General features: G+C 53.8%; 3 protein-coding genes across 4 annotated transcripts; 1 reads left to right on the top strand and 2 right to left on the bottom strand.

Moving 5' to 3' along the window:
• Window positions 1–79: 79 nt before the first annotated feature.
• On the bottom strand, window positions 80–7,840 carry LOC111142777 (eukaryotic translation initiation factor 3 subunit I). Its single transcript, XM_022496071.1, has 11 exons — window positions 7,742–7,840; window positions 7,556–7,648; window positions 6,164–6,251; window positions 5,786–5,851; window positions 4,686–4,835; window positions 4,467–4,594; window positions 1,765–1,875; window positions 1,552–1,641; window positions 1,181–1,254; window positions 394–486; window positions 80–254 (listed from the first exon to the last, which is right to left on the bottom strand). The coding sequence occupies exons 1-11, from the start codon at window positions 7,742–7,744 to the stop codon at window positions 173–175; spliced, it is 978 nt and encodes a 325-aa protein (XP_022351779.1). The 5' UTR covers window positions 7,745–7,840; the 3' UTR covers window positions 80–172.
• A 2-nt stretch (window positions 7,841–7,842) lies between these two features.
• On the top strand, window positions 7,843–14,130 carry LOC111142778 (transmembrane protein 234). 2 transcript variants are annotated; one of them, XM_022496074.1, is made up of 5 exons: window positions 7,843–7,879; window positions 8,157–8,308; window positions 9,153–9,192; window positions 13,041–13,133; window positions 13,410–14,130. In XM_022496074.1, the coding sequence occupies exons 1-5, from the start codon at window positions 7,864–7,866 to the stop codon at window positions 13,502–13,504; spliced, it is 396 nt and encodes a 131-aa protein (XP_022351782.1). In that variant the 5' UTR covers window positions 7,843–7,863; the 3' UTR covers window positions 13,505–14,130. The 2 variants fall into 2 exon arrangements, with proteins under 2 accessions (XP_022351782.1, XP_022351781.1); XM_022496073.1 differs by having other exon boundaries at window positions 9,126–9,192.
• Window positions 14,131–14,132: 2 nt separating this feature from the next.
• On the bottom strand, window positions 14,133–18,741 carry LOC111142775 (doublecortin domain containing 2B). Its single transcript, XM_022496069.1, has 9 exons — window positions 18,458–18,741; window positions 17,479–17,530; window positions 16,953–17,029; window positions 16,575–16,706; window positions 16,145–16,291; window positions 15,991–16,030; window positions 15,255–15,390; window positions 14,774–14,877; window positions 14,133–14,518 (listed from the first exon to the last, which is right to left on the bottom strand). The coding sequence occupies exons 1-9, from the start codon at window positions 18,724–18,726 to the stop codon at window positions 14,147–14,149; spliced, it is 1,329 nt and encodes a 442-aa protein (XP_022351777.1). The 5' UTR covers window positions 18,727–18,741; the 3' UTR covers window positions 14,133–14,146.
• Between the last annotated feature and the right edge of the window lie 616 nt (window positions 18,742–19,357).

Raw genomic sequence — 19,357 nt, 5'->3', positions numbered from 1 at the left:
ATGGTACCAGCTTGCTGGGGTGTCACTGAGAAGGGAAAAGGATGACACAGTCCCCACAAAATTTCTGACCAGAAACCACTTATTTCCAAACTAATTTATTTCTCAGAGTCCAAAACTTTCTGTGAGCCCTGGCCCAGAAACTTCTCCAGGTCCTGATGGCGATCCAAGCTTCTTAAGCCTCAAACTCAAATTCAAAGTACTGTGGGTCAAAGTAGTGGATGCGGACGTAACCATCTTCGCCTCCGCTGCTGTAGCTAGAGAGAGACAGAGCCAGGGACCAGTCAGGTGTCCCCTGTGAGGGGAGGCAGGCACAGCAGGGGGCGGGAAGCAGGACACAGGAAAGGGCCAGAGACCAGACCCGGGGTGAGCTCAGTTCCCTGCACAGGACCCTACCTCTTGCCATCAGGATGGAAGGCAACACTATTGATGGGTCCGAAGTGACCCTTGACTCTTCCAAATTCTTCTTCAAAGGCCAAGTGGAAGAACCTGGAGGAGGGTGGAGGGAAGGGAAAGGTCACTCTCCATCTCCTTCCAAGGCATATTGGACGTACCACTCCCCAAAGGCAAAGCAGAAAGTGGGGAACCGGGATGAGGGAGAATGAATGTGAACAGAACAAGAGGAAGGTAAGACTGGACCCAAGTGTCTGCCCGCAGGCCTGGCTAACACTTCCTTACCACGTGCCGGGCAGCAAGTAGGAACTCATGCACTAAATGTGCACTATTTTAGAAGAGAAGCCTACTACTGCTGTCCCCAATACAGAGTGGAGGAAACCAGGAGCAGAAATACGAGGATGGGTCCAGGGCCTCAGGGGGAGCCCCAGTTCATGCTCGTAGCGGCTGTATTACACACTTGTCACAGGAAGGCCACAAATCTGGCTGTAAGTCCTAGCGGGCGATGAAATAAGGAAGTCTCCTCAGGTATGTGGTTTGTGTCCATCACGAAAGATACTCCGTGGGGTTTCAATTTGGAAAAGCCCCTCCTTTTAAATATTTTATTTATTTGACACACAGAGAGAGAGAGTACAAGCAAGGGAGCAGCAGGCAGAGGGAGAGGGAGAAGCGGGCTCCCTGCTCAGAGCCTGATGCGGGACTCGATCCCAAGACTCTGATATTATGACCTAAGCTGAAGGCAGACACTTCACCCACTGAGCCACCCAGGTGCCCCGTCCCCTCTCTTTACCTGGCTTCAAACTTGCCAATCCTGGTGGAGGTGGTTGTTACGTCCATGGCTTCCTGACCACCGCCCAGCACCACCTGAGGAGAAGAAGAAACTCTACCCGGGCCCAAAGGGCAGGCAAGTCCATTTTCCATTTTTTACCCCCACCCCATGAGATTTTAATACCTCCTACATCAGACCAAGAGGATTCGAAGGGCAGGGCCCACACAGACCCTTCAGCTACCTCCTGCCCTGCCCTCTGTGGCTTCCCTATCTTCCAGCCTTCTCATTGCTCTGGCAATCTCCCCTCTACCTGACACTATTTCCCAAAGAGTTCATATCTCAATTGCTAGATGAACATCTAGATCCTGGAAGCCTGGGTGGGGTCCCCTTACATGGTCATAGTTGGGAGAGAGGGCAGCTGAGTTGACTGGACGTTCCGTCCGGAAAGTCTTCTGGTGTTCAAGAGTTGTGGAGTCAAAGAGCTAGAGAGAGAAGATGGGGGAAGAGGTCTGTAACAGGAGTCTTTCTGAGGCAAAGCCGGGCAAGAGGAAAGCTTTGTAGGGGGTGGGAGCAGCCCCCCACCCAGACTCCTCGCCCAGGCTTACCTTGGCCGTATTGTCCTTGGAGGCGGTGACAAACATGGTCATGTCCCTGGATAACTGGATGTCATTGATCTGCCGGGAGTGCTCCTTGACATTCACCAGGACCTCTCCAGACTGGGGAAGGCGGAAGAATGAGGCTCCAGGAGGCCCAAGCTCTGCCAGCCCCACTGCTCCGCTGAGGTTTCTATACAGCTCCCTGTCCCGGCTAGGGGTAGCGAGGCAGGGGTGTCTGGGTGGGTTGGCCTAAGTATCCCCTGAACAACATTCACCCCCACTCCCAAGCCCCCATCCCAACCTGGCCCATGTGTACACACTTCATCAACACAGTTAGTCAGGCTAGGAAAACACGGGCTGATGGGAACAAATCTACGGACCCAGGAACTAATCAGCATGTTACACTGGTAGAGCCGTTTTCCCTTCCTCCTTCTTTCAACACAAAGTCCCCAGATTGTGAATGGTCACACTCCGCCGAGCACCGTGCCATGTGTTCAACACCTGACTTCGTTCATCCTCACATTGACCCTATGAAGTGGGTCTTTTAAAGGCCATTTTCAAAGGCAGAAAGTAAGGTTCAGAGGGGTGATGTGACTCGTCGGAGTTCCTGCAACCTGCAAGATGCAGAGAGCTTGTGCTCACCCCCTGCCCGGCCAGGGTTGGGGTCACAGTCCACCGGGACTGCTGCCTGTCCAGCTTTTTCTAGATCGTCTCAAAGGGCTACTTCATCTCCTGACTTCCCTTCCAACTCAGCCACCTGCTAGCCTGTGCAGCACAAAGAGCAGAGTCTGCGAGTCTGCCCTCAGAAGCACCTCTTGCTACCTCAATTTCTCTCTCTGGAAAACAAGAGGACTAAAAGCCCACCACCCAGGGTCACTGTAGGGATACTGGGACTGTGTCTCATCTGACTTTGTTGTGACCGGAACCTGGCCTATATCCTGCAGACACTGGTTAGATGATTAAAAGGCCTTGTGGGCACTGCGCCTCGCACACAGGAGACCCTCAGAGAAGTTTTTTTTCCCTTTCCTCAGTTATTTTTTGTTGTTTTCAAGTAAGCTCTATGCCCATCGCAGGGCGTGAACTCACGACCCCAGGATCAAAAGTCGCATGCTCTACTGACTGAGTCAGCCAGGTGCCCCTTTCCTGAATTATTTTAACTACTTGTGAGAAGGATGTATTTTTGTCTCCTCCATCAGTGTGGACACATGGTAGGGCCTATCTGGCTTCTATATTTCGGGGAGTAAGCACTAGCTTTGCAGTCAGGCCTATCTGAAGGCACAGAACAGCTCCACTATGTGCTAGCACCCAGCATTATGTATGCCTTTGACCTTGGTTCCCGTTCCCTTCCTGCGGGTGGATCTGGGGCAGGTCTGGGGCCTAGAGGACTATAGTTCGTGTTTGCTGAGTGACTGACTAACCCTTATGGTAGTATGCGCCAGCCCTGGCCAGGAACCCAGGCACCCAGATGCAAATCCAAGACAGCCCGCGCTTGACCCTTTCCTTAACCCCACCTTATCAGTCACCCCTAAATGTCTCTTGACTCTGTCCAGGGCTCCACATCCCCAGAGCTACTGCCTCATTCAGGTCCATTCTCCGAACTAAGCCCGCAAAAGCTTTCTTTTCTTTTTTTTTTTTTTTTTTTTTTAAGATTTTATTTATTTATTTGTCAGAGAGAGAGAGAGAGGGAGAGAGAGCAAGCACAGGCAGACAGAATGGCAGGCAGAGGCAGAGGGAGAAGCAGGCTCCCTGATGAGCAAGGAGCCCAATGTGGGACTCGATCCCAGGACGCCGGGATCATGACCTGAGCCGAAGGCAGCTGCCCAACCAACTGAGCCACCCAGGCGTCCCCCGCAAAGCTTTCTAAAGAGAAAAATCTGATTGCCAATCGCCAATTAAAGATTTCCTCCTGGGAGTGCCTGGGTGGCTCAGCAGGTTAAGCGTCGGCCTTCAGCCCAGGTCATGATCTCAGGGTCCTGGGATCGAGTCCCGCATCAGGCTCCCTGCTCTATGGGGAGTCTGCTTCTCCTTCTGCCCCTCCACTCATTCTCTCAATCCCTCTCTCCCTCTCTCAAATAAATAAAATCTTTTATAAAAAATAAAGATTCCCTATTGCCTAAGGAAAATCATGGTTCCTTATCTTCCAGCACTCAAAAAAAAAAAAAAAAAAAAAAAAAATCTAGTCACTATCCACTTCCCCCAATACTGTGTCCCAACAACCCCAGACTCTCTTCTCTTCCTGCCTGAAGCTCCATTTATTCTCCAGCGTTGATGTCCGGGCCACCTTCTCTGTGACCGAGGGCACTCTCTGTACTTGGCTGAGACCTCTACGGTGGCAGAACCCACAGCCCAGCTCCCGTGCCAGCTGTCTGCCAGTCTGTCTCCCGGGGGCAGGGCCCACGTCTGATTCAGGTCTTTGTCCTCAGAGCCCAGCGCCAGGCCTGGCACCCAGTGGTGGCAGGGAAAAGGCTTCCTTGTGATCACTCTGAACATATCCCGAGTACTCTCTGACAAGTTTTTCGAACGCCTGATATCAATGAATCCTTGCAACGTTTTACAGAGAGATGGGCTCAGGGGAGTAACTTGCCTGAGTTCAAGTAACTAAAAAGTGGTGACCTCTGTATCTGAACCTAGCCCTCGCTCTGCACTACTGTGCTATCCTGCCTTGTGAAGGGACTCATTCTGCTGGGTTCGGCCCGCAGCCTCCTCCTCACCTTGGCGCTATACTGGTTGAGCTCCCCGCCTTCGTGGCCTGCGATGATGCACTCCCCCAGGGGTCCCCAAACAGCACTGGTGATCTTGGAGTCATTGCAAGGGATCTTCATGTAGGGCTCATTGTTGTCTGTGGCAGGGGGAGAAGATGTCAGGCCCTGGGCTCGGGAGCCGCGCCCCTCACCCCAGCCACAGTCCCAACCCCCACAGCGCAGGCTCACCGATCTGGCTCGGATCCCGCAAATCAAAGAAGCTCACAAAGCACTGGTAGCCCATCTGCTTGTCCGTGGAGAACATGATGATGTTGCCGCCAAAGTCAAAGCCGCACGTGCGGACAGCCGAATTGGTCTTGAGGAGGGCCAGCTGCTTCCCTGGGGAAAGGCAGAGTCTGGGCTATCCCTTGCCCGACAGCATCGAGGGGAGGACACTCTCTATCCTCCTATCCGCTGTGTCTCCAGCTCTAGGGGCCGTAACCCACCACCGCCTCCTCCTCACTATGCTTCAGCTCAAGATTTTTAACTTCCGCCCCACCATCTCTCCTCAGACATCCGGTTGCTCGGGCATTGCTCCTAGTGCCTGTAATACCTCTGTCTTCTCCTCAGGATGCCTTTCTCCAACACAAGGATCTGTTCTCCTTTCTCTGCGTGTCCCCAGAACCCAGCAGCAACCCAGCACAGAACTGGGTGCCCAGTAAATATTTGCTAGATGGGGCAGCTTAATAGGCTCCCGTGTCTTTCATCTGTTCTTCCAATATTCCCCACTGCTACCTGAGCTCACCAAAATGAAACACACTCTTCCCTGCTCAGGGACCTCCACAGCATGCCAAGTCCTAAGGAACAAAGCCAAGCCCTTGAGTCTGAAATTCGAGGCCTATTCGGACCCTAGCCTGCCTCATCTTCTCTCCTGACTGTCTATTTCATCCCCCAAGAAGCAAGAGCTCCCATCAGATCAGATGACTTGGACAGGACACTTTGCCATGCGTTCATTCCAGAATGTGCCAAAGTGGTGCCTCTTTCTCATCCTTTAAGCCCCAGCTTGTATGACATTTACCTTGGGAAACTTTGCCGGGTTGTTCCTGTCCCCGTTCCAGGCAGTCAGCTGCCTCCCTCTAGCCTTCCACAGTGCTCCATGCTTTCTCTCATGGGCCTTCTAGCTTACTGTACTGCTTCTTTTCTGGTCTCTTCCTCTCCTTGTCTCTTTCTCATTCCTTATAACAGGAGGCATCTCTGGATTGATCTTTGTTTCCCCAAAACCTGTTCACCTAAACAGGTACACTGTGGGTCCTCACTGTCTGGTGAAAAAGCAAATGTTCCAGACTTACCTGTTTCACAGTCCCAGAGACGACAGCTGTTATCAGCTGAGCCGGTGAGAACATGTTTGGTGTCCCCTGAAGAGGGTGTTAAGAAACATGACCGAGTTCACCTGAGCCCTTGTCCACCTGGAAAACCAACGGACTCACCTCCCCGTTCAGCCCCAGACAGCCTTTCTTCCTCCCTCACCTCAGAGCATTCTAACCTCCTCGTCTAGAACTGGCACTTGTCCTGAATGCTCCCCCACGCAGTGAAAGAACCAGGGATTAGGAGGTAGGCATCATTCCCAAGACCCACAATAGCATCCCAAACTCCCAACTCCCAAGTCGGCAGCCTCTCCGTTGCTGGCAGACCCGGGGGGCACTGACTCAGAGCAAAGACAAGGATACAGTCAGCATCTACACACCACACAGCTCCAGTATGGCCCATGTAAGTGCCCAGCCTCTCACCATTCACAGAGTACCACACATTGACAATCTGGAGGAGTCAAAGACAGTGTGACAGGTGGTAAACATCCCAAGCAGAGCAATGGCCTCCTCCTTGGAGGTTCCCCAGGAACCCTCAGCAGCCTCTAGCCAGGCTAGATTTTGCCCTCTTCTACTCATCTCTTGGGAAACAGCAGCTTGCTGATAAAAAGAACAACTTCTGGATTTTCCTCCTTCCTGCAGTTAAGTGGCAGGGGAGTGAGGAGGCTTGCAAAAACATCTCCATGCCATTGTCCCGGTCCTTCCCGAAACCCTCAACTACACTGCTTCTCTCCTCTGAGCTTATTTTCCTGTCTGTAAAATGGACACAACAATAATGCCTTCTTCAAAGGGTATCTGTGAGTCTTCAATAAAATGATGTCTAAGGGGGCGCCTGGGTGGCTCAGTGGGTTAAGCCGCTGCCTTCGGCTCAGGTCATGATCTCAGGGTCCTGGGATCGAGTCCCGCATCGGGCTCTCTGCTCAGCAGGGAGCCTGCTTCCCTTCCTCTCTCTCTGACTGCCTCTCTGCCTACTTGTGATCTCGGTCTGTCAAATAAATAAATAAAATCTTTAAAAAAAAATAAAAAAATAAAAAAATAAAAAAATAAAAAAAAATGATGTCTAAGGAATTTAAAATGTAAATGACTAACAATTCTCCATTAATATGCACGAGGTACTTACTGTGCTCAGCTCCTTACTTGAATAACCTCATTTAACCCTAAATACAACCCCACGAGGGAGGTACTATTAGTACCCATAATTTATAAAAAAGGAAACCACATTGAGAAAGGTTAAATGACATGCTCAAAGTCACACTGCTACTCGGATGCAGGGGTCAGGATTCAAGTCGGGTCTGCTGGCTTCCAAACCCCCACTTTTAGCTACTAAAGTTAATGTCTTCCATAGGGAAGTGTCTCAAAAGGCTGTACTGTGAGGGGCTGTTCGCACTCTGTGAAAAGCAGGATGGGGCCCAGAACGACCTACTGAAATGAGACCAGGGACACCTCCAGTAAAGCAGTCCTCTGTTGCCCCTCACGGCCCACGGATCAGCCTTCCCCTTCTAGAGGTGGTCTGTTCCCTGACCCTGGAAGAATAGTCACTCTAGTCCCCGTTCCCCTTCCTTAATGGTCTCTTGCTTTTTTCCTCCCGGCCACTCCTATCAACAACAGCCTTTTTCGCGATATAATGCTCTCACCCACCTACTCCCGGCAAAACGGGCTTGTGCACCTGTCGCCCTGGCAGAATGAACTCGCCCCCTCCCGGCGTCCCCCCACCCCCGCCAAGGTCCCGCCGGCCCGCCCTCTGCCAACGCTCACAGGGTCCTTGGCCACCGTGAAGAGGAGGTCTCCCTCGCGGTTGTACTTAATCTGCGTAATGGATCGCTCATGGCCCTGCAGCAGGATCGGCTTCTGTGGGGATAGGACAGGTGTGTCGGGGCCCAGGCTCGGCCCCCACCCCAGTCCCAGACCCCCAAGTTAACAACCCAACTTAGGGGAACTCACCATCCCGGCGCTGACAAGAGGAAAGAAGCAACGTGAGTAGGACCGGAAGAGGCTTTGGCGCCACTTCCGGATTGTGGGTCTCCGCCCCTTCGTTTCCGGAAGTGGACGGGACCGGCGTTGCCATGGCGGCGTCTCTAGGTGGGTAGGCGGCCCCACCCCTCCAGGGGCTTCCCAAACCTTGGGGAGTACATTTCCCGCTCCCTCTCCACCACCTGACCTTGACCCCTGCCCGAACCCCAAACTCCGGCCTCCCGGGGTCTGTCCTATCCGCCAGTCCCACCCGGGGCGTCGGAGAGCGGGGGAGGGATGTGGGGGCGGCTGGCTGGGGAGGGGAGGGGAGGGGAGGCTCGAGGAGGACCAGACCCGGCGAGCGGCCGTTTTTATGGAGGTGAGGGTTACTCGCATCTCCATCCAGGACAGGTGCTGGCATTGGTGCTGGTGGCCGCCTTGTGGGGTGGCACACAGCCGCTGCTGAAGCGGGCCTCCTCTCGCCTGCAGCAGGTTCGTGAGCGGAGCTGGGCTCGGCAGTTGCTGCAGGAGATGAAGACCCTCTTCTTGAATACTGAGGTGTGTCGTGTATGACCCCTTTCTCGAACATAGCTGCTAAAAATTTGGTCTCTGGAGTCAAACGAGTCTGGGTCAGAATCTGCTCCCCACCAGCTTACTCGCTGGAAGCTCTTGGAAGAGTCAGTTTTCCTCCTTGAGCCTCAGTTTCATCATCTGCAAAATGGGAATGTTAATGGTAACCACCTCATAGGGCAGTTGTGAAGATTCAGTGAGGTGAGGCACCTAGAGCACTTAACATTGGGTCCAGTACATAATTAGTGTTCAATCTATGGCTGGTTTACTAATATTTTATTATGGTGATCCCTCCAACAGACCTTCCTAGGGAGGACTTGGGGCTTAAATTGACCCTGGAGAGGGAGGTTAAGGAAGGATATGGAGAACTACCTCTGACCTCAGTGCTGCCAGTCTAAGCTAGTGGGAAAGAGAAGACAGAGACACAACCACGTCTCAGGGCTAAGGGCTGTGAGAGATGTACAGATTAAGTGCTTCCTGAGTTCACAGGAAAGAGGCTGGACCTAGGAGCCTATGGGAATGCTTCTTGGAGGGAGTGACATTGGCATTCAGAGACTTGCAGGATTGTGGGGGATGGGAACTAGCAGGGCGGAGGGAGAAGCATTCAAGGCCGAGACATGGAGTTCAGTAACTTGCTGCCCACTCTGGAAGGGTCCTTTTTAGAAGGCTAACCACTCTCTGGACCCTTATAGCTATAAGGAAGCTTCCTTGGAGTTTCCTCCAAGGAAGTGTGTATCTAGAAGCTCAAAGAAGTCAGTGCTTCTCACTCAAGCATCATACTGATGCAGATTTCTTCTGTTTCCAGTACTTGATGCCCTTTTTCCTCAACCAGTGTGGCTCCCTTCTCTACTACCTCACCTTGGCGTCAACAGGTGGGTCTCTGACTTAGAACTGCTGTGTTCAGTGGTGGAGGCCACCCGGAAGAGTCACTTGGGGAGGGGGCCTGAAACACCCGTTCCCATGAGTGAAGGAGACCCCACCATCTGTGATTCCCTCTTTGCACCCTCTTCTCTGAGCAGCTGGGGGCACAGTGGGCTGTTTATAAGTATGCTGCCAGGCACTGGGGTTGGTTTGAAGCCTGGTGGTCCTGTGCAGCAGCGGAGGAAGAGGGAAGGTTCATTTGCTGTGCCGGCAGCTGGCCTTGACACTTGCTTCCACAGTGTGCCACCTGCCTGACCTTGAGCGAGTCTCTTGTTTGAGTGTTGGTTTTACAGGATGGTTTTTGTAGCACTGAGAGATTACATTCAGTGTATGGGAAGCGTCTAGCCGAGTAGCTGATGTACCCTATAGGAGCTCAGCAAGCAGCTCCTTGTTTCCTTCCTCCGTGATTGTTGACTGTCCTCTGCTGCGTCAGATACTGTGCGAGTTTTACACACTTTGTAGCTGTACCGCAGAGATACTACAGGTTTGGTTCCACACTACTGCAGAACAACAAATGTTGCAGAGCAGATCAGATGAATTTTTTTGGCTTCCCAGTGCATATAAAAGTTATGTTTAGTAGTGCCCAGCTGGCTCATTTGGTAGACATTGCGACTGTTGATCTCAGGAGCATAAGTTCGAGCACAGGGTTTACTTAGAAATAAAATAAAAACAAAGGGGCCCCTGGGTGGCTCAGTCGGTTAAGCAGCTGTCTTTGGCTCAGGTCATGATCCTAAGGTCTCAGATGAAGCCCCACGTGGGGCTCCCTGCTCAGAGGGGAGCCTACTTCTCCCTTTCCACCTGCCTGCCACTCCTCCTGCTTGTGCTCTCTCTCTCTTTTTCTGTCAAATAAATGAATAAAACCCTAAAATAAAAATAAAAAAAGCAAGTGGGCGTGTGTGTTGTGGTTGGTTAAGCATCTAAACCCTTGGTTTTGGCTCAGGTCGTGATCTCAGGGTTGTGAGATTGAGCCCCGCATTAGGCTCGTGCTTAGCGCAGTCTGCCTGGGACTCTCTCCCTCTCCTTCTGCCCCTTACCCCCTACACTCTACAATAAATAAACCAATCGATCTTTAAAAAAGAGAAAGAGAGAAGTGCAATAAAACGAGGCAGGCCTGTATTTGATTCTCATCATGGCACTACAGAGCAGACCTGATGATCTCCATGTAGGAGATGAAGTTAAAGAATTTGGGGCAACTTACTTCCCTTATCCAAGGTCCCAAGCATGTCAGTGCAAAAGGATTTGAAGCCATATATTACTTAAAGTTTATGCTCTTGAGGTTTACTATGAGAAGTCTCCCTTCTGTGGTTTCATCTCTCCTGGAATCTCAGCCAAGCACCCCGGGAACTTGAGGGGAGTTTGGGTCCCCGAGAGCTCTGGGGCACCCCTTGGAAGCCATGGGAGGGTGAAGAGACAGGCCAACCTCCAGAGCTGCCCCCTTAGCTTCAACTAGAGGCACTCCATGTTTCTCTCTTTTGCATTTGGGGCTTCTCATAAGGCATCATTTAAAAGAAAGTTCTGGGGGCACCTGGCTGGCTCGGTCAGTAGAGCACACCACTCTTGATCTCAGGGCCATGAGTTCAGGCCTCATGTTGGGCGTGGAGATTACTTAAATAAAACTTAAAATAAAGCTTGGAAAAAGAAAAGAAAAGAAAGTTTGAAAACTTGGTGCTCCCTGCTGCCCAAGAATGCTGAATGCTCTGGCCAGCTGACTACACTTAGCCCTTTACCAAGTTTTGAGCAAATGGCAAGATTCGGGTCCTGTTATGTCATCGTCTGCCCCACCTCCATCCTTTAGCATCTGCCTGTGACAATAATCAGCTACAGTGGCCACTTTATCAAGGATGTATATACTCAGGGACTAGACATATGACCGTTTCACTGTACAGCAGCCCTGTGGTACGGAGATGCTCTCACCTTGCTAGCACGGGTATAGGGTACAGTGAATTGAAGACCTAACCAGAATCACATGGGGACCTCTGCTCTTCCACTGCCCCATGCTGCTTCCTTTCCCCATCTACTGTCTCGGACCAGTCTTTAGCAGTCACGGCGTGCCATGGAAGGGGTGTAAGCCCAAGGGACCAGCTCTGAGTGGGTAGGAGTTGTGGTCAGTTTCTTGGATGGGAAATCCCAGCTGTGGTGGAGACTCTTCAGGGGATGAGAAGCAGGACAGTTCTTCCTTTTAGTCTTGTCATATTCAAGTAATTCAGTGTCTGATTGGTACTTCTCTTTTTTTGGTATGTGTGTGTGGTAAGAACACTTAATACGAGGTCTATCTTCTTAGAAGGTTTTTTTTTTTTTTTTTTAAAGCAAGCTTTACACCCAATGTGGAACCTGAACTCACAACCCTGAGATCAAGAGTCACATGCTCTACCGACTAAGCCAGCCAGGTGCCCCTATCTTCTTAAAAAGTTTTAGGTGTGGGGGCGCCTGGGTGGCTCAGTCTGGGTTAAGCCTCTGCCTTCAGCTCGGGTCATGATCCTGGGGTCCTGGGATCGAGCCCCAAGTCAGGCTTCCTGCTCAGCAGGGAGTCTGCTTCTCCCTCTCCCTCTGCCATTCCACCTGCTTGTGGTCTCTGGCTCTATCTCTCTGTTTTTTAAAGATTTTTATTCATTTGTCAGAGAGAGAGAGAGTGTGTGCACAAGCAAGGGGAGCAGCAGATAGAGAGAGAAGCAGGCTCCCCGCTGAGCAAGGAGCTGGACATGGGACTCGATCCCAGGATTCTGGGATCATGACCCAAGCTGAAGGCAGATGCTTAACTGACGGAGCCACGCAGGTGTCCCTGCCCCCGCCCCAAAAGTTTTAAGTGTACAAAATTTAAGCATAACACATTTTAAGCTAACCCTGTTAACTAGATTGGTCTTTCAGGTTTGTTTTTTGGGAATCAGTCCTTTGGAACTTCAAAAGTAAGGGACCGATCCTGGGCTGTCCCCTACCTAAGGCCCAACCCTGTGGGGCCTATCCTGAACATGTTCCTGACTTCCCTCAGGCTCCATGTTTCGAGCCCGAGCTGAAACAGAATCAGATGTGCTTCACGGGCTGTTTGTCCACCTCCGCTTTGTTCAGTCAGGACATAGGCTTTGGAGTCAAGCAGCCCTCGGTTTAAGTCCTTGATTTGCCTCAATGTACGTGTCTTCTTTGAGCTTTTGTTTCCTTTACGCACGGTGATAATGCTCTTTTCGCGGTGCTGTTGTGAAGACTGAAGATGTATACACAGGTGGCACTTAATAAATGGTGGCTGCGCTGTTGCACTCATCTACTGCATCCTCTTGGCTTTGGGGCCTATCTGTCCCAATATTCTTGCAATCTCAGGAGCTCTTTGAGTGCAAAGACCTCATCTTTAGCCACAAACGAGGGTGGTCCCAGACCACCTTATAGTTTGGGTCTTCGTGCAGGAGTGGAGGGAGCATAAAATTGAGAGTCAGGAAACATGGTTGGAATCCTGAGCTTTGCTGCAGTTTCATCAGGAAAATGAGATACCCTTTTTTTCTTTTTTAACAGGCTGTCTCAATAAAATGTGTTTTGTGCCTAGAAAGACCATTTTGGGGGGCACCTGGGTGGCTCAGTCATTAAGCATCTGCTTCGGCTCAGGTCATGATCCCAGGGTCCTGGGATCAAGCCCCTCATTGGGCTCCCTACTCACCGGGAAGCCTGCTTCTCCCTCTCCCACTCCCCCTGCTTGCATTCCCTCTCTCGGTGTATCTCTCTCTGTCAAATAAATAAAATCTTAAAAAAAGAAAAGAAAAGAAAGAAAGATAGTTTTGGGGCATCTCAGAGATTTTTTTTTATTCTGATCATTCAGATCTGACCCTAGCCGTGCCCATCAGTAACTCTCTGGCCATTGTCTTCACACTGATTGTTGGGAAGTTCCTCGGAGAGGATATCGGTGGGAAAGGTAAGTCAGGCCACTGCACGTGTGGGTAGGCGCCCGTTGGGCCTCCCCACCCCAATCAGTCCTTCCCCAGAGCCAGCTCCTGTGGGCGGGAGAGAGGAGACTCTTTCCCCATCCATCCCCTTTCCTCGGCAGCTCTCCTCCTTCCTTATGGCCATCCGAGTTTCCTTCACCTGGGCATTCCAGGGATAGACTCCCTCTGCACTGGTCCCTCAGCCCTGCACCAGCTCCTCCTAGCATGGCTGGGCTCAGCCCCTTGATTTCTGTCTGTCCCCGCAGGAGCATTCACAGGCATGGTGCTCACCGTGGTGGGGATTGCACTCTGCGTCACGAGCTCCGTGAGCAAGACCCAGGAGCAGCTGTCTGCCCTTTGAGGGGACCCACACCACCCTCCAGCCCTGCTGTGTCTGGGAAGCCCCTGAGCCGGGAGGTGCAGCCAGGGAAGCAGATGGACCCAGCACCTCCCGCTCTGAGCCTCGACACCCTCACCTCTTCCGGGGCTGGTAGCTACCTCGAGGCGGCTCTCGCAGGAGAACCGCAGCGAAAGAGCTGTTCGGCTGCTTGGATGTGCCACCAGAGACCTCATACTTCCCCAGCAACCCTTCTGCCGCAGCAGCTCTTCCCGTGCTGTCGTGTCAGGCCCCCAGCCCAGTCACTGTCACTACAGCCTGATCCAGACTGTTCCAGTAGCAGAGTCCACAGACAGCGTGGAGACGGCCACCGGCTGAGCGAGATGCAAACAGGAGGCATCAGGGCTGTCAGCAGCCTTGGCTGGCTGAAGCGGGGACCCAAGGGGAAGAAGGGACAACAGAACGGCAGGTGTAGAGGACACGAGCAGCCTGTGGCCTGGCTTGGCCCACCTAGGAGGTGGGTGGGAGTCCTCAACCGCCTGCCCCCTTCAGACAGACAGCCTGGGTCCCCCACCCCGTGTCACTTCTGCCATGTGTCATGGGGACTGGTGAGGCGTAGCCTCAAATAAATCTGCACGGAACGGATGGAGGACAGCGAGTACTCTTCTATCGCAGCACGCCTGCTCCCATGGTTGTAGCCTCTCCCCCAAGCTCGGCGCGCTCCTCCTGTCTCTGGCTGGAGAAACCCATGGGAACAAGGCCTCCACGGCTAGGGCTGCCCAGCTCAGAAGGAAGAGAAGACCGGGCTGTAGGTTTAGGAGCAGAAGAGTGGGGTGGGGCCGAAGGGGCTGCTGGGTATCCTGTGAGCCCAGGGGTGGTGCTGGGTCCCCTGGAACAGGCCGCAGAGTGGCCGCCCCAGTTCCTGGCCGGAGCTGCTGACTCCCAGGATGGCAGAGACAGGGTTGAGGCTGAGACTGCTGCCCCAGCCCCAGGCTGCTTTTCCAGGCCCAGGGCCTCGTCCACCATCTGTGCTGTCCTCTGGAGGAGGCAGAAAGCCATGCAGACCAGAGCATTAGCACCCCTTGTTGCCTCTGCCCTCGGCTGAAGTTTCTGACCCGTGGAAAGGAAGAGACTTTACAACTTCAGATCTGCCCACTCGCTTAACCAGGTAGGAGGTTGGGCTTGGAGAGTTAGATCGGCTCACAGTCCCAAGGGGAAGCTCTCCTGGGACCCCGGGCTGCCATTCCAGCTCTTCGCCCCTGAACCAACATACTGCTTCCGGCCCCTGCCCACCTGATCCAAGGGTTCCTCCGTGCAGGTGTCTTCATCATCTGCCACTTCCTGGGCCCCTGCGGTCTCCTTCCTCGGGTGGGGAGCCTCATACACTCCCTTGACTCCTGATGAGAGAGGCAGTGTCAGCGGATGCCCAGCCCGAGGAGCCCTTGCTCTTCTCTCCCAGCCCCTTCCCCTCCCCTGAGCCTTGCTCCACGGTCCAGACTACCTTGGAGGCTAGCAGGGTAGCTCCGAGGCAGGCCTTTGGCTCCCATCCCTTCCAAATCCCACCCTCAAGTCTCCCTGTGCCTTGTCTCATGTTGCCAGCTCCTTCCGCGGCAGTCAGGGATGATGTGTGCCCATGGGGCAGCAGGAAGGATCTATGCTGAAGTCAAGGCCAGCTCTGCCCCTGGGCATTCTGCCCCCATAGACCTCTCCCACAGCAGGAGCCATTTTGTGTCACCGTCAGAGGGTGGGTAAGAAAGGCCCAGGGTCCCCTCACCTGATGGAAACAAGAGCGTGGGGAGCCTGCTGCTTGGCTGAATGGCCTGCTGGGGTCTGGCATAGAAGGCACATGGCTCAGTGGGGCTTGGCTCCTTTGGAGAGGGCTGGGGCACCTGCGCCCTGTGGCCCTGGGCCTGTAGAGGGCATACTGGGCTTGGACTCTGGGTGATGATTGTTCTTGTCTTCTCTCCTGCCAGGCCAAGCTTGAATGCCCCGGCTGCTTGTGGGAGCTTGGGAGAGATGCCATCTGTCTTCACAGCCTGTGTCCTTCCTCCCGGCTCCCTCTTCCCATCAGGCTGCCTTATCCAGGGACAGAGCTGCTGGTGCCCGGCACCCAAGAAGCCCAGTGAAGCCAGGCCGTGTCCCCCAACCCCCGCCCAGTGCTCAGTGGCTCATTTCTTGGGAGGGCTCAGGCCTGGGATCAGCTGGGGAGCTGGGCCCTGCTATGCCATAGGCCAGTTCGCTCTCCCAGTGGCCTGCCTGGCCAGCAGAATCCACAGGTCTTTGTCGAGCCGAGTTGAGCTGTCTCTTACACCAGCTTCTGGTTTGGCCCTTGCCATTCAAGACCTGTGTCACCCTGAGCAGCTGACTTCACGCCTGTGAACTTGTCTCCTCCGGAAAATGGGAATGTAACCTCTGTTCCACAAGGTGTGTGGTGAGAGCCTGAGCTGGAGGAGAGGCCAGCCAGTCACCCCTCTCCTGTCCTGCCTTGCATGGCCTCCCCCATCACCTACCTGTGGCTTGTGGGGCTTAGACTTTGGGTCTGGGGGTTGCCTGCAATGAAGAAAAAGGGCTTGTGGTAAGCAGAGCAGGCATGGGATCCGGGTGGCTTCCTCTGTTTTACCCTGCTGCCACCCCCCCCCCCCCCGCCACCTCCCACGTCCATACCAGCAGCCTCTGGGCAGAGAGGGGCTGGGCACCAGCAGCTCCAGATAGGGGAGGGCCTTGAACTCCTCCTCTCCGACCGCCACATAATAATGGCCATGCATCAGAGCATCTCTTGCTGACAGTGGGAGCCCCTCCAGGGTGCAGAGTCTGGGGGAGAGACGTAGTGGGTAAAGGCTGGTGGACAAGATGCTTCTGCATACTCGGCAGACTGCACCGGGCTGGGCGCAGCTACTCCAAGGTACCTGTTGGCTGCTGACCCTCCGGGCACCTGGGCCAGTCACCTCGGCTCTACCCTACTCCAGGGGCTCAGTGGAGGGACCCCTCCCTGTGGCACAGAAGGAAGTCCCATTTGGGGAGGCACAAGGACAGCCGAAATCAGCAGGGAGCCTCCCTCCATGGCCCCGGGGGCCTCCCCGGGGGCCGCACTCACTTGCACACAGCCCCCGCCTGAAGCTTGGCCTTCTCAGTCAGGAGCTTCAACACGGCTTCCCAGTCCTCGCCAGCAGCCTGGGGCAACTTCAGGCTAAATGGGGGACTTACCAGGTCCCCGTTCCTGAACACACTAAGACAAAAAGCAGTCTGGTAAGGAGAAGAGACCCCAGAACGCCCCACACATGAGGGGAAGAAGGGCAGCACAGGGCCGGAGATGGTCTAAGAACGGAGGCATTGGTCCGTTTTCACCCATCAAGCATGCTGGCACTTTTTCTATCCCCACCAGCGACCAGGGGCTCCTGGAACAAACCCACTTACATTTTCTTGGTCTTAACTGAAACAAAATCTGTTTCTGCTCCCCAACACTGGCACTCACCGAATATAGCAGGGGGGACGTGCAAGTGGTCGCGGTCCAAGGGTCCCGTCCCCTGGGTAGTGAGTCACAGGAGGACCCTGAAACCCAAGTCAGGCCCTCAGATCAGGAGAGAGTTGAGGCCTTTGGCTACGGATGGGTCAGTCCAAGCGGGTAGGATGAGTGAAGGAGGGGGCAAGGAGGGACGGGATGAATCACACCTTTCACCAAAAGAAGCTTCTACCTCTCCAAAGTCACATTCTGCCCATCCCTTTGCCCCCATATGTTTTACAGCTTCCTCTTTCCTTTGGGGACCACAACCTGGAGATAAAGTAACAGGCTGGGTGAGGAGCAAGGGGTAGTCTTGAAACCCTGTACCCCAGGGAGGGTAGCAGCTGGCTCCGGAGTGGATGTGGAGAGTACCCCCCCGCCATGGACCTGACAGATCCTGTTGTTTCCAGAACCCTTGGCTTCCCAGACAAAATTGGGGGGCAATCCCAAGAGGGGTAAGAAGACAGAGGGCTGGAGGCCAGCCTCCCCCAAGACTCACTGGTAGTCTGCTGCTCTTCCCACCTGGATCCTTCTGTCCGGGGGGTAAATAGCTATAAGGACAGAAGGGTTACAGGTCATCTGGGGGAGCCTGGGACCGTACCCCACTGGTAGCTGCCAGAGTGAGGGTCTAGGGTGCAGCTTACCAGGTATTCCTTCCCACCTGGATAGTCTCAAGACATCTGTCCAGAAACAGATGCTGGCCCTTGAACCTGCCTTAGGGCCTGGCATCAGGCTGACTATCTGGATTGGGGGCTCAGACACAAGCTATTAAGGTAAAGGGTCAAGAGAAACTAATTCACTCAGCATCATATTGTAGCTCAGAAATTCTCTCATTCATGAGGTTTTATCTCATTTTCTGTGAGATGGAGAAAGTTATGAGCCTACAGTAACATGGAAGTAAGTGACAGAGCCCGGATTCTAAGTCTCTCTGGCTTCCCACCCCTTGCTCCTTACGCTATCACAAGGAACGCCAGGGGACAGCTGAGTAGCACCTGGAAGCCAGATCTGAGTTGGAAGCTCAGATACTCAAAATTCTTCTCCCATCTTGGAAGGCATGGCTGCACCCCGCAGAGGGGGATGACCCCGGCCTGGGAGAGCACAGGATGATTGATCACAGCAGGGAGGAAGTGAGGGATGGAGTTAGCGTTTGGTGATGGTGGTGGTAGAGGAACCAATCAAGAAGAGCCTTTGGAAAAAGGGGCTCCACCTGCAGAACATTCTTGCAGGCTGGTCCTGACTGTGATGGGCATAAACATCGATGTCCTGCTTCGCCCAGAGCTGTGGCTCCGCTATTTGTGACTTGTGGACTCTGAGGCAGGTTACTTAGCCTGTCTTGATTTCCCATTCTAAAGAGTGGGGGTAAGACCGCGCCCTGTGTGGGGCCGCTGCCTTCCAGAACGGAACATGCACGGTGCCTGCACATGCAGCAACCACTGAGCACGAATACAACCGAATACGACCCGCCCTGGGCCACTCACCTTAGCTTGCGGAATCTTTCGAAGCCGGCAGCCACATACTGCCCTCCATTCTGCAGGTCGGCCAGGTCTGTGACAGGGTGGCCACCCTGAGGCGTATAGAGGGCCCGCACAGCCACCGGGGCCTGCACAGTCGAGGTCACCTCGCGGAGGAAGGTCTCCAGGGTGGGGAAGCGGCGTTGGCTCACCACCAGCTGGCGACCTGGGGAGAAGGGGTCCCCGTTCCGGTATATCACCACCCTCTTGGCTGCTGGATTGCTACCACCCGCCATCGTGTGCCCTCAGCAGGAGACGCGGAGCCGTTGCCAGGCAACTGAGGCAGGCTGGGAGCAGTGCCAGTCAGAAGTGGAGTCCTGCCCGAACCTTCACCAAGAAAGGGAGAGACTGCAGGAGCACGTGTTGGCCTTCAGGGTCTCATCCAGCCAGCCCTTGGCCCTCGGTGGGGCCTCGCTGAGAGCTGGGTGGGTCTGATCACTATACTGGGAGGAAGACAGCGGGCCTCAGTGAGAAAGTGGTGGAGAACACACTGAATCACAGATGTTCTAATCCTGGATAGAGGGAAGATCCTCAGAAGCTCCCTGCCACTCTGCAGCCCAAGGGCTGAGCTCAAAGGATGATCAGCTTTGGGGACTGTTCTCAAGGATGGCCCATCTGCCCCCTGGACTATGGCTCCCAGCCTGCCCCAGGGAAGATGCCGCATGCCAGCAGGAAAGGAACAGGAGGGCCCCGTTCTACGCTGAACAGAGGCAGAAGATGAATGCAACCAGGTGCAGAATCCATGAAAAACCTTTATTCTCCATCAGGCTCCCTACTTAAGTTATCCCAGGAAATTCCCTGTCCCCAAAACTGGATTAAGCCATAGGCGAGGATGAAAGAATGTCCTTCTTCCTCCCCTCCCTATAC

This window comes from Enhydra lutris, unplaced genomic scaffold (assembly GCF_002288905.1).
Source record: "Enhydra lutris kenyoni isolate GAN:26980312 unplaced genomic scaffold, ASM228890v2 scaffoldscaffold9, whole genome shotgun sequence".
Taxonomy (NCBI): domain Eukaryota; kingdom Metazoa; phylum Chordata; class Mammalia; order Carnivora; family Mustelidae; genus Enhydra; species Enhydra lutris.
This window is presented reverse-complemented; position numbering and strand designations above follow the sequence as displayed.